Source organism: Coloeus monedula, assembly GCF_965178545.1.
Source record: "Coloeus monedula genome assembly, chromosome: 21".
Taxonomy (NCBI): Eukaryota; Metazoa; Chordata; class Aves; order Passeriformes; family Corvidae; genus Coloeus; species Coloeus monedula.
In genome coordinates this window covers 4,750,953-4,764,300 of record NC_138801.1, presented here as the reverse complement: position 1 = coordinate 4,764,300, position 13,348 = coordinate 4,750,953, and the positions used below count along the sequence as shown (strand labels likewise).

The 13,348-nt window shown below is 52.4% G+C and overlaps 1 protein-coding gene across 1 annotated transcript; it reads right to left on the bottom strand.

The window, feature by feature from the left end:
• Positions 1 to 510: 510 nt before the first annotated feature.
• Positions 511 to 10,364, bottom strand: FAM78A (family with sequence similarity 78 member A). Its single transcript, XM_082295104.1, has 2 exons — positions 9,225 to 10,364; positions 511 to 1,933 (listed from the first exon to the last, which is right to left on the bottom strand). Exons 1-2 carry the CDS (start codon positions 9,485 to 9,487, stop codon positions 1,405 to 1,407), a joined length of 792 nt encoding a protein of 263 aa, XP_082151230.1. The 5' UTR covers positions 9,488 to 10,364; the 3' UTR covers positions 511 to 1,404.
• Positions 10,365 to 13,348: the final 2,984 nt, after the last annotated feature.

The following is a 13,348-nucleotide window of genomic DNA, read 5'->3' as shown; positions in this document are numbered from 1 at the left end:
TGTTTGTGCCATGACAGACAGGGACGGTGTCAAGGTCCTGTCTGTACCTCATTCCTGACAGTCAGGTAGATTGTGAGGTCATTGGCAAGAAAATTATCTACTGATCCCAATGTGATTCATTACCACAGAAGGAAGAGTTTTCCACAGCTGTCGCTGCTGTGTTTGCCGGGAATGGATGCTGTTACTTCCAGACGTGGCTGCTCCTGAGCTACAGATCTTGCTGGGTAGACTCGGTAGGTAAGATCTGCCCTCACTGACACCTGTGTGTCTCCACTGGCCTCAGAAGGATCCTTTTTACATCCTGCTCTTCGTACAGCACCATCATTGGGATTTCACGGGCAAATGGGGCAACAGGGCTTCACCCAACAACAGCAGGCACACGAGCCCTTGGCTCTTACCCATGAGAAGGTGGGACTGTGGGCTAGCTGGGAAAACAACTGTGTGTCCTAAAGACAAACCCAGTGGCACATCCCCCCCCCCCCCCCCCATTGGTGTTGACTCCCAGGGCCACAATTACAGCTGTGAGGTTATTCCATATTAAACTGCTAACGGGAGGCTGCAATCACCACAGGTGAACAGCAACGAGGAGCTTCCCACCCCTCCTGCAAAGCAGGGAGATGGCCTGGGAGCTCCCCCTCAAGAGCCACCTGACAGCAGGTTTGTTATTTGCATTGCTTTGAAACTGAGATTATTTCCGTGCTTCCTTGTTCCAGGTTTTGAAAAGAGGAAGATTTTCTGGCTTCTTCCAATTTCATGCCCTTTTCATCCATCAGCCCATGCTGACAATCTATTCCTTGTTCCAAAACTTTTTCTCCAAAATTCTGTAGAAAGGACATTCTGCCTGGCGGTGTTGTTGTTGGTTTTTTTCAAACATAGCTTTAAGGCAAAAGTTTGGCAATGCAAAGCAAAGTCTACATAAGGCCGCATGACTTGGATTTGCAACTCAGAACCTTACAGCTTAAAAAAAAATACCTTATCTTAAATAGTCAACTTTTTGCTCCAGGAACTTGTTTCATTCTCAACCAAAAAGAAAAAAAAAATAATTCTTAAAATCCCAAATAAAATGTTCTTATTGTTCTGGGCAGTTCTGGACAAGCTAATGAGACTGAAGTTCAAACGGGAACTAAAGTAGGGAAGAAAAAAAAAGCTATAGGATAGACATCAGTGTTAGTTTCTTCCCTTAGGAATCCAGTGATGAGACAGACCCAGTCCAAGGTCTCCTCTTTAGCTTTAGCACAGTGAAATCCGTCCCAATGGGAGAAGGTAGAATGGTTGCATTTGTTGAATGAATAAAAAGTGCATTTTGATTTTGCTCAGATTATACGCGTGTATCCTAATACCTAAGTGATTGTTTTGCTTCGGGTTTCGTTTTCTCCCTTCCGGTGCCAGGACGCCAGGTGTGTATTATCGATGTTTTGGGGGTATCACCACGAGTGGTGGTCCATCCTTTGGCCTCCACATGAGTACCTGAGCATCATTGGCATTGGGTTTGACAAGGGCACTGGGTGGTATTGGCTCATTCTTGCTAAGGACCTGGGGCTGCTCTTGAGCAGAGGGCTCCTGCAGCTTGGCACGCTGCCCCAGGGGCCTGCTGGGGTTCACCTCGATGCCCAGCCTCATGCGCCATTTGATAGTCTGCAAGGTCACCATCTCATTGGTGGCCGTGTTGGTTGCCACCAGCCAGGTGGTGAAGCTCTGATCCCGGTGGATGCTCGTGAGCTTGGCCACGTTGCTCTCGCTGACGGGCACTGCCCACGTCACGCTCGGGTAGAAGTTGTCGTTCATGCTGATGTTGAACTTGGACTCCTTCTTGGTGGGACCCACAATGGTGCAGGTTTCTGTGGTGTTCCCATACCAGGGATAGTTCACTCCATCTGAGTCACTGATGGCCTGGATTTTACCATCCAGTAGATCTGGAAGCTCCCAACTTGACCTGCCATGATCAATAGCAAATTATGGACAATGCATTAATTAATTAGTTTAGAAACATGTCAGACTTCAGACAGGAGACAGAAGAGCTGTGGATGCATTCCCTCTCCAGCTTTTACTGGAATTTGTGCCCTTCGTGCCATCCTGCTCAAAGAGCTCATCCCTGCCATTAAAAGCATCCTTCTCGTCAGGCTTGCTCTCAATCCATTCATCCCCTAAATTTCTCTCTGGATGAGCCACTGTCCCTCCCCGCTGTCTGCCTGGCACTGTAAGTGTAACCCATCCTCCTCCAGCCCTTGGAAGGACCCAGCTCGAGGGCTGCACAGCAGGCTCTGGGCTGGGGATGGTGTTACAGTAATCAGAGAGCCCGAGGTCGAGCTGCTGGTGAAACTGCCCACGCCGGTCACCTGCGAGAGGGACAGAAAGGTCAGTGTTTCTAGCAAGAATGTAAGTGAAAACAGTCCCCTGTCACCTTGTACTGCTGATGCACAACTTGGAGTGGGTTTTTTCATTAAATTCTAATTTAATTTTTAAGATTAGATTTGCCAATAGAAGGAAACTGCAGTAAATGTCTCAAAAGAAGGGTTGGATGTTTGCTCGGAGGCAGCACAACCACAGATCGCTCAGTGCACACCAGCTGTTCTAAGGACAGTCTTTCACAAACCAGGCTGGCAGAGGTGGCTCTCATGTACCTTCTCCCTCTTGCTCATGAATCAGCACTCCCCACCACCCAGGGATGATGTCCCAGCCATCAAGGTGGCAGAAGGGACTGGGTGGCAGCAGCAGTGGCGTTTGCACCTGACCCCGCCACGGGACTGACTGTGCTCCAGTCCCCCAAGCCTTGTGGCTCCCTGCTGCAGGCTGGGACATGGGAAATTATTTATCTTGGAGAGACACAGAGGGGACGCCCTGAGGCTCGTCAGGGACAGGGTGACTGTCCAAGCCTTTCATAAGTCTGGTGCTGCAGCTTAAAATAGCCCCTTGATTGCAGAGGAGGCTGTGGCTGGGGGTACTCGTTGGCCTGGCTGGCTCTTACACAGCTTTGGGATGAGCTGCTCTGGCCAGGACTGATGTGACTGTCTCATAAGGCTGTTTTGACTGTTAATTAGTTAATGACCGTGAAGTGCCTCCATGTTTGTACCCGCTGGATCGTTCAGCACTTAGCTGTGTCCGGCTCTGGCTAGAGGATACCGTGGGGGATTTAAAGGTCTCATTTATATTTTTTCTATGCAAGCAGGGGGTCCTGGCAAACACCTCCCCAGTGGGAGATGAAGTGCGAGACAGGACGTGGGGTGCCCCGGGGGCTGCAGGGATGCTGGGAGCGGCAGGACCAGGGGATGCTCGGAGCGTCAGGACCAGGGGATGCAGGGATGCTCTGAGCCGCAGGAGCAGGGGTTATGCAAGCACAACATCTCCCTGCACAGATTTACAGGCTGCTGTCCGCTACGGCACCGCAGCTGCAGCAATCCCTTCCTCCCGAGCTCATCGCCAGCAGGCAGAGGGAGTCCTTTCCCTGGAAGAAAATTTTTAGTGAAGGCAGCCAAAAGGAGATCCCTGAGCAGTCCTGCCAGGACCCTTGTGCACTGCAGAGATGTTTATACACTCTGCTCTGCAAACCGGAGTCATCCTGGCTCCCCACCCCTTGCGCCCTTCAGGAGGAGCTGAGCAGGGGAAGGCCCCGGGAAGGCTCCAGAAGGCTCTGGGGATGTTGGGTGACCCAGCCCTCGCTGATGGATGAGTGGAGGTCACGCTCTGCAGCCCCCACCCCTTCCCACTGCATAACCCAGCTCTGAAACCCCATCTGGGGGCTCTTCTCTCCCTTTCAGGAGCTGGTTTAGGATTACTTTCCATTCAGACAGTGGCCAGTCCTCAGCTTGGCTGTCACCCAGGGATGAGATGTGACAGTGTCCCAGAGGTTGACTCTGAGGTGACAGGAGTGGTGCAGCCACAGCATCTCTGCAGGTACAGAGGTGCCAAACCAGGGGGAGCTGAGATGCTACAGAGGGTGATAATCCTCCTGGGCTGCTCCAGCTAAATCAGATCAGAGCTGGTGGGTGAATGGCAGGAGAATCTGGTAGAGTAAGCTCAGTCCTCTAAGACCTGCTTGTCCCCATCTTCATTCCCAGTGCCCCAGGTCAGTATGGATTTGCCCAGGGTTTAAGCAAGAGCACAAAGGTGGAGCTGTGCCTGGGGCCTGGGCAGGATGCTGAAAGCAGGATGGTGCCTGCAGAGCCTGCAGCATCCCAGGAGAAAGATGAGCATGGCTGGGCTCAGGGTGGTCCAGGAGGGCACCCAGCTTGAGGAAAGGCGTGGGCAGGAACACGGAAGGAGAAACCAGCCTGTGTTTCATCACAGAGCACGCTGTGCCTAATTCTAGCCAGTGTGGTTAACCCCAGGGTTTCAAAACAATCACGCTTGAGCTGCACAGCTTGGAATGAGCAGAAAAACGAGGCCTTGTGATGATCCATGAGCAAAGCAGAGGCTGCATGGTGGTTGCTCCTGGCAGTTGCCCCTCGCCTGGTGCTACAGCAAAGCCTCTGTGCCAGCCAGGCTGGCAGCCTCTGCTTGCAGAGCATGTCCATGTTGAATAATATGCCAACAACTGGATGATTTTGGAAAGAATGCTGTGGAATGATCTTTGGCTGCATCAGCATCTTTCTCTGGTAGTGTCGAGCCAAGGAGAGACCAGAAAGTGCCCAGTAAACACTTTGCTGACAATAGCAGGAAAGAGGCATGAAAAGAAACCAAGCTATCTGGTTTCGTGGATTCACTGATCAGCTCCAAGATCAGTAGGTTCTGGCTTATAACAGTGACAAGCCTGTTTCTGCCTCTTCTGAAACCTCCAGAGTCTGGGCATTGCCAGAGACTGGAGCTGCCAAGAAACCTCTCTTAACAAATGTCTTCTTGCTACCAGAAGGAACTTTGAGCTATTTCTTGTGGTACAACCGGAGCCCTGCTGCTGACAGCCAAGCAGCTTTATGTAGGTTTTAGCTTCCCAGTCCTCATTCAGACACTTTTTTCCTGTTCTGTCACACGGAATGAATCCCCCAGCTCATCCTGAGCTCCCAGATGTCTGTCCCACAGCACCCACCAGGGCAGTGACAGCAAACCCAGCACAGCAGCCTCCAGCCCTGGGCACCCAGCAGTGTGGATACATCCAGTTAACCTTTTCAGACAGGCACCAGGTACTATTGAATCCTCAGCTCTAATTGCTTAAAGCCAGCTCCTAATTAGTCACAGGCCAGATGGACTTGCATAACCTTGTGCTTTCCAACACCTTCCTCTCCAGCAGCTCCCTAAATAAGAGCAGCCCCTCTGGGACACAGCCCCTGCTCGGTGCAGGGACCAGGGCCATGTGTGGGTGCAGTAAAACTCAGGCATTTCACATCCCTGCTCCTGCCTCCCTCCACCACTGGCCTGCACTGGGGACTCACTGAGAGAAAGAAAACCTGATAGCCAGAACTGCTTAATTTTAAATTCTCCTTTACAGTGCCTCTCTCACCTACTCCAGCACGTCAGGCAAGTCAAGGCAGGGTTAGAAGGAAGAACAGGAAGGAAATTTAAGATGCTGTTCCCCAGCTGACAGAGCTGTGCTGTTGTGGTCCCTCTTCCTCCCACCCTCCAGCTGCGTGTTCCTGCATCTCTTGAACCAGCAGCAGCGTTTGATGGCTGGGTCAGGGAGTAAAACTAGCACAAAACTGGCATTAGGAAAAAGGGAACAATTTCTGCTGGTTTAGGGGAGCAGACTCAAGTCCGACTGGACAGCCTGTGTAACTGGGCTACGCTGGCTGCTCACAGCACAGGTGAGAGCCAGGGGCCATTCCAGGGCAGCAAAGCCTTTTCCTCTAAATCCCTTGAGGGGTAAATTCCCACAGTGAACTGACCTCCCTTCACTTCCTTTGGAAGAGATACCCTTGTGCGTTTTTTGGTGAATTTTGATTTTGTCCTCCCTCCTGGGGACTGGGGGTTTATTCTCTTGACAAGTTGAGTTCATTGTGTCCCTGCTGCAGGGCATGGAAGATTTAATCTCACCAGGGAGAGATGCCTGGTAAGATGAAGTGATGGTGTAATGATGCAAGTGCTCCACTGGGCCTTCCAGGGGGAGGAACATCCACATGAAACTTCTCCAGATTCTTGCCTGATCATATTCCAACTCCAATTTATTTATCTCTCTCTTTTGCGTATCTCCATCTGCACCGCTTCTTGCACATCTCCATGGAGATGAAGGAGCTGGATAATGCCATTCCAGCATGGCCCAGCCGCTGACACAGGTGCAGAATCCAGCACCCACCCCAGGAGATGCCAGCAGGGACCTGGTCCCACTGCTCCTGCACAGGTCACGGCTCTGGCCTGATCCTGATGTCTCCCTCTGCAAAGCAGCGTCGCTCTCTAAGGACAAGGGTAAAATCCTGCATGGGAGGAGCAGCAATACCAGCCACAGGGTGAACAGGAGTTTGCCCCAGTCCTGCACAGAGAGGGGTCAGAGAGCACATCCACCTCCTCATCCTGGGAGTCTTAATGTTCCCTGCAGCATCTACCGACTCACATGTAAAGTAATGCCAGCATTTATGGGTTATCTGAGCTTTAATTCTTTCCCTTTACATTTAAAAATGCTGCATTTAGCCCCCAAATTGTCAGTGCCACTTTAAACGTGCGTGTCTAAATTATCCCCTCCGTAGCTCCCATCCCTATAGCAGCATTATGCACAGCTCCATCTGCTCCAGTATTTCTCAGCTGTTTCCATCCTCAATGTAATGGCCAGCTTATGCACAGCTAACAACTTCCCAGCAGAGGAGTGAAAAATTAATCCAAAGCCTGCTGTAAGTATTGGTGCTTCAGTTGGCTGACTGATTTTTGATTATTTGGAGTTTTTTGTTTGCCGGTCACCACAGGGATTAAAAACATGGATGTGGCAGTAGCCTCTCCTGAATCATGGAAAGTTGGGACTCTGTTGGCATCTATTGATGCAGCTCTGTGGAGGTCAGTGGGATTACATCCAGTTACACCAGCTAAAGCCTTGGTCCATCCTTTCTCTTAGGTTTGTGTCCTCTCTCTCTCTGTAAAGGTCTTCCAAGCCCATGTTTCAATGGCATTGAAGAGGCCTTTCCTCCTAAATGCCTTTATTTATAGCCTTCAGATGGCAATGAGTCTATAGAAAGAGAGTGCAGGAACAGACCAATTCCTGCTTGTGTTTGGGTAACTTTTTTTTTGTATCAGTTAAATGTCAATGAACCTCCTAGGGAAAAATCTTTGTTTCCATGATTTTCTGGCTAAAAGCTCTCATACATAGCTGCAGTGTTTAATTCCACCTGTTTACAGCAGCAGCTACTAGATACCCCTTTTTTGGTTTTTTGTCCCAAAACATTCCAGCAAGGGCAGACTGTACCAAGTCCTCATTTTAAGCACAGGGAAACTCAGGTGCAGGGAAATAAAAGGCCACACAGAGGTTTGCAGCCCACAGCAGCACAGGCAGCATCACTGTGCCCAGTCCTCTCTATTTCGGTGCATCTGAGCTGTATTTATATAAAGTGCACTTTTCTATTTTCCTTTGCAGCTGGTCACTAAAGACAGGATTCCTAAATGAGCCTGAGAATTACACATGCAAATCCCAAAGGCCTGGAATTGGGAACATCTGAGCAACAAATTGTCCTTGCTAAAGATGCTTTCGGAGCCAAAAAGCCTACAGATTTCGGGCCTGCTGTAAGTACATTTAAAATCAGGATCAGCCGGTCTGCACTGCTGGTGTTTGCCAGGTGCCAGTTCGCTTCTCAAGGCACTTTCTGCTTGAGCAGAGAGGCGACACGGGGACAGGAGGGGGGGCAGCCTGTCGCTTCGGGCTGCTCCTCCCGTGCCCTTCCCTCTGGTCCACATCTTGCAGCCTATCCGTGTGATGCCGAGCTGCTGAACCCGTGTCCTCGGCGGGGCTTAGAGGCAGCGGGGAGGGAAGGAGGGCCGGGCTGTGCGTGCAGATGTTCAGGCCGTCAGGAAGGCACTGCATTAAGTCAGAGCTTGTCCTGCTCCCCAGCCCCCCGTGTCCCCCTCCTCCCTCAGCACTCCTCATTCAGGGATTTTTTAAGCCGCCCAGACTGACCCTCAGGGGCTGAGCCAGCATCCCCCTGACTCGGAGCACTCAGGATGAGCAGGGAGAGGATTGCTCAGACCTGACCTTCCCGTCCTTCCTCCCTCACCCCCAGAGGCTGGGCAGCATCAGCACCTCCAGCCACTGACCCATCTGCCAGCACTGGCTCTGCGGTCAGGTTCTGTCCCCGTGGCTGGACAGACACATTTCTGCTGCGCCAGGAGGCTGCACCTGGTGCTGCCCAGCACCGTGAGTTGCAGAATTGCTGTTCTGTGCAGGCATTTGGGGATCAGGTGCTGGGGCTGCCTTAGCTGTGGGCCAAAGCCTGCAATGTTTGGAGAACAATCTGGTGGGGGACTGGGGAGAGATGACTTTTCTCGGCAGGGAGGTGACATTCTGATTTGACTCATTCCTGTCTCACTATGACTGTCTGACCAGTAACGTGGGGATTTTTGGTGTGCAAACAGCCCCTGGATTCCTCCCACCTCTCACATATACCTATATATTCCCTTTCACATTACCCATAAGGAGGGTAACGTGAAATTTGCGCCCTGCTCCAAGGTGATGCAGATAGTTTAATTACCAATGGGTTAAATCCAGCTTGTGCTTTCCCTGTGGGCTGCCTGCTACCGTGGGCAAAGCAAGCAGGATTCCTCTCGTGACGTTAAATGTGCTCCCAAAGCTGGTGGGCTACCGAGCTCCCAGCCACAGCTCACTGCAGCAGCAGCAGCACAGCACTCCAGGGACGGCTCCGTGCCACAAGTGGCAGCCCTTGGCTCTCCCTGGGGCTCCTCAATGCGCAGTTTTGGGATGGGGAGGGATGCAGGCAAGAGGAGCTGGAGGTCAGGAGAACCACTCGTGTCAAACACGTACCAAAGCAGGGGTGCCTGTCATGGCAGGGCTGCCCCCAGGGTTTCAGGATCCCCTGTGCAGCCCAAAAGCTGTTGTGAAATAGTGTTGGTTTTGGGTTCCTACCAGAACAAGTGGGGTTTTGCTGGGGCTTGGGCAAATTCCCACTACTCCTTTAAAAGGGCAGGGACAAGCTCTCCTGTATTTTAATCACACGAGAAAGTCCTGTTAAGTTTCAGAGGGGCTGGGTTTTCAAATATGGATTATAATTTTTGGTTTAATCCACTATTTCCCAAGCAGGCCATGGTCCTCCCGCTCCCTCTTCCCTCTAGGCAAACGCACCGCACGCGCTCTTGGAAATACTTACATTCCCTGTTCCCCGTAGTGATTGTAAAATTCCATGTGGCTGCAAGCCTGGATCCAGCCCACGATCCAGGTCTCCTTCTTGGGAAGAGGGGGCACCAACACTTGCGCAGAGGCTCGGAAGTGAGGGGTCCGGTAGCGCAGGACCACGCTGGAGGACTCGTCAATGCTGGTGGGAATGGGATCAATGGAGGCTTTGACTTCAATCACCGAAATACTTTCACGGAAAACTTTGGATTTGCAGCTAATACTCTGAATACAGCCCATGGCATACCCCGAGTACAGTCTGACGCAGCTCCTAGGGTACTCCAGCAATCCTGGGGAATATTAGGCATTGAAATTATCTGGTGCTAGATCAATTACAGATCTTCTTGGTTTGTAATTTCAAAACTGATATCCATAGGATAGAAAATTCATCATGTAAAGCCTTAATTTGAATATCTGTCTTACAAGTACTGCTTCTATTTTTGAGGTTAGCTGCGCTTCAGAAGCAAAAGGGCCTTTAAATTTTTTTCCCCTTTTAATGACCCATTAAATCTCTTGCTCAAACAGTCTTTGGGTTAAAAAAAAGTCTCTTGAGTTCAATAAATAACGGTGGTGTTCTTAGCTGATATATTTAGTCCTTTCTTTTGCTCAGATGCAGTCTGTCATTCACCGTCAAACATAGGACCAGCCGGTATTTCCCTTTATTCTTTGGATGAAAAGCAGAATGTTGATAGACACATCTATATAAATAATGAAATAGTTTTTAGCTCCAGCTTGTCACAACCGGTGTGGATTTCCACTTCCTGACTTGCAGTTGTTCATAACTTCCTTTCGCGCAAAATTACAATAATAACAGAAAGAAACGACGGCTGGAAAATGCAAAAAGTCGCCAAATCTCCGATTCTGGAGGCTCCTCTGCCAGCAATGTCTGGGCTTTGGGGATTAATTTTTTTTTTTTTTTTCTTCCCCTTAGAAATAGCCGGACGCAGAGGGAACCGACCGCGGTGCCGGTGGGGCCGGCGGCTCCGGGAGCGCAGCGGGGCAGGCGGCGATGGAGCCTCCCCCGCGCCCGCCGGGGCCGCGCCGCTCCGCGCCCGCTCAGCGCCGCGGAACCGCCGCCCGTGACATCCCCCGCCACGCACCGGCCCGGGGGGCGCCGTCCCCGCCGCTCCCCTTCCTCCTCCTCCTCCTCCTCCTCCTTCTTCTCCTCCTCGGCGAGCGGCTCTCCGCAGGGGTGTCCGACCTTCCTCCTCCTCTCCTCCTCCTCCTCCTGCCGCCGCTGCTGCCGCCGCTCCCGGGCGAGCCGGCTGTGGCTCAGCCGGCGGGGCTCATGGGCGGGCGGCGGGGCTGCCCCGCACACGCGTGGGCCCCGCAGGGCGTCACAGCATCCCGGGGAGCCGCGCCGAGCCCCGGCCGCGCCGCCGAGCCCCGGCTCCTGCGCTGCGGGGGCGAGCAGCGGCGCGGGGCGGGGGGAAGGCTCCTTCTCTCGCTGGGTTTTTTTTTCCCTTCGCCTCTTTGCTGGCTGCCCGGGGAGGTGAGCGGAGCAGGGTCGGTGCCTCCGCCTCCCGGCTGCCACAGGCTTCCTCTCCCGCAATACATTCACGCACCCGGGGACGGCGCCGGCCCCGGGTCTCAGCCTCGCCGGGGGAGTGGGGGGGCGCGGGGGGGCTCCCGCTCCGCTCGCCGCCGCAGCATCAAAAAGGCAACGGGGTCAAACTTTGCAGAAACTCCCTCGCAGCCCCTCGCTGCCCCCGGGCGTGCGCGGCCGCTGCCGCCGGCTGCCCGGGCAGGGAGCGCCGCATGCCCGTGGCTCCCGTGGCTCCCGTGGCTCCCGTGGCACCGGCTGCGGGTCCGGGCCCCCCCGCGCCCCCCGCCGCCCTGTCCTCCCTCCTTCTCCCAGTCCCATCCCTCCCCCTGTATTTCGCTTTTAAACTGCAGCTGTTGAAGCTAAACCTCCTTTGCAAAAAAACAGCATTTCCTCCCACACGTCCGTGAATTGTGGGTAATGTAGTTTTTTTATTTTAGAAACGCCTTCCCCCCCCCCCCCCCTTATTATTATTATTTTTTAATTTAGCTGCAATGTGTTTTTTCTTGGGGTTTCAGATTAAGATTTTCCTCTCCCGGCTGGAGCCTGCTGGGTAGATTTGGTACCAACCAAAGGGCACCAGAGGGGACGGTCTCCTTATTTGCAGAACCTCTAGCCCCAGGTTGGATGTGATTCCAGCAACGAATAATGTAAAGCTCTCCATAGCAGCAGTGGGACTGAGGAGCAGCTGGAGCAGGGAGTGAGAAGCGTCTGAGGTAGCAGTGGCCTGTGGGAAAGTTGTAAACTTCTATTACAGGCAGTTTTAGGAGTAATGCTGCCGGCTGGTCCTGCCGGCCCTCAGCTGGCTGAGGATCTGAGCACCAGGTGAGGTGAAATTGTCTGGCTTTTCAGCAATAGCTGATGGACATTGGACATTCGGTGGGTGTGTCCTCTGTCACTTGTTTCTAAATGGGAAACTTGGGGAAATGAGAGGTAAAAATCTCTTTGCTGGTGCTGCCTGTGGTGTGGCACAGCAGCGCAGAGCTGCTGTAAATGTCTTTTAGTCCTTCCCACCTGGCACTCTCAGCAGGCTGGATTAGCCCTTAGCAGGTAGGACAGACCGGAGCTGCCAGGTGATCCTAACAAGTGAATGTCACAGGGCGAGGGGAGGCAGATTTGCTCCTTTCCACCCACAGCAGGTAGAAAAACTACTGTATATTGTCATGTTTTTCCTCCTTGTGTGTTTCTCAAAGCATTGAGAAGTATTTATTTTAAACTTCCCAGTTGCTGTGAAAGGCACAAGTTAGACACTAGTCCTGTGACAGAGAAACACTAAGAACGTGCTCAAGTTACAAGCCACTTACTATCATGTAGTACAAGGAAGACTGAAATTAGCATCTTCCAAATGAAATATCCAGCAGCCTCCAGAAGGTGCTGAAATCCTTTGACATTTCCAAGACTCTTTCACACTTTTCAAACAAGCTTGTCACAGTTTCCCAGAGCATCATGAGTCTGGTGAAACTGCATATTCTGCGACTCTAGTTTCACTGAAGTTTCAGCCAGGTCTTGCTTCAACTTGGCTGTCTCTGGTGCTCTGGTCAACTAGGAAATTGCATTATCTCGTTCTAATTAAATCAGCTTTTCATCTTCAGCTGGAGTTTTCATTGGGTTTTGGTCATGCCCGTTTCCATCCCGCTGCTGTGAGTGATTAAGGCATTAGCACATCCCACCCCGGAGTGGCTGCTTTAGGCCATGTGCAGAAGGGCTCCTGTGCCTGAGCTCGTGGTTCTCTCTGATGGCATTGCTGGATATGTGAGGCCAGGCTGTGATAAATAAGAATTAGGAGTGGCTGGTGATGCTGTGAGTTGTGTTTCCTTCTGCTGCTCATTTGATGAACCTGACCATGTCTCCTTGTAGCCCGGCCATGCTCCATTCCTGCGGCCACTCCCCCTGGCATCATGGCCTGCACTGTGCCTCCGTGTCTTTCCAGCATGTTTTCCAGGTTTATAAAGGACAGGCTCTCCCCTCACTAGCCCACCAGAGACTGCATGCTGTAAATACTGCAGGATATTATATTTTATTTTGGCCAAGCTTTCTTTTTTGTCCCTAGAAGAATCCTACCCGGGAACTCTGCAGGTTTGCTGGGTACACTTTGGTTGCAAGTGCTGCTTCTCGGCCAGCTGCTGCCAGAGGCTGGGATGCACCAACACTGCCAGTGAATTGCAGAGAAAGGGGATGGGGCTGTCACTCCTGTCCCACCCACATTCCAGCGCGGTTTGCCTGGCCATGCTGGCCACTGACACCGCGTGTGGCCAGGGCTGTGCAGGGAATTGTGGCCAGCAGCCCTGCAGGCGGGGTGGGCAGGACAGCAGGGAGCACAGCCAGGGCTGAGCAGACTGGGCACAGAGAGCATGCCGGATTTGTCTGTCTGGGTGTTCTCCCAGGTGCCCGATGGCCCCTATGGATCATGTGTCAGGACTGGAATAGCCCCACCGGAGCAGGGAGCCTGTCTACAGGGATATTTATAAACCCCTGGGTTAGTGGCTGTTTTGCAGGATGGGGCTCGTCATGGCCCCAGTGCAATCAGGGATTTTTCCCTCCGAGCTCAGCTTCTCCAG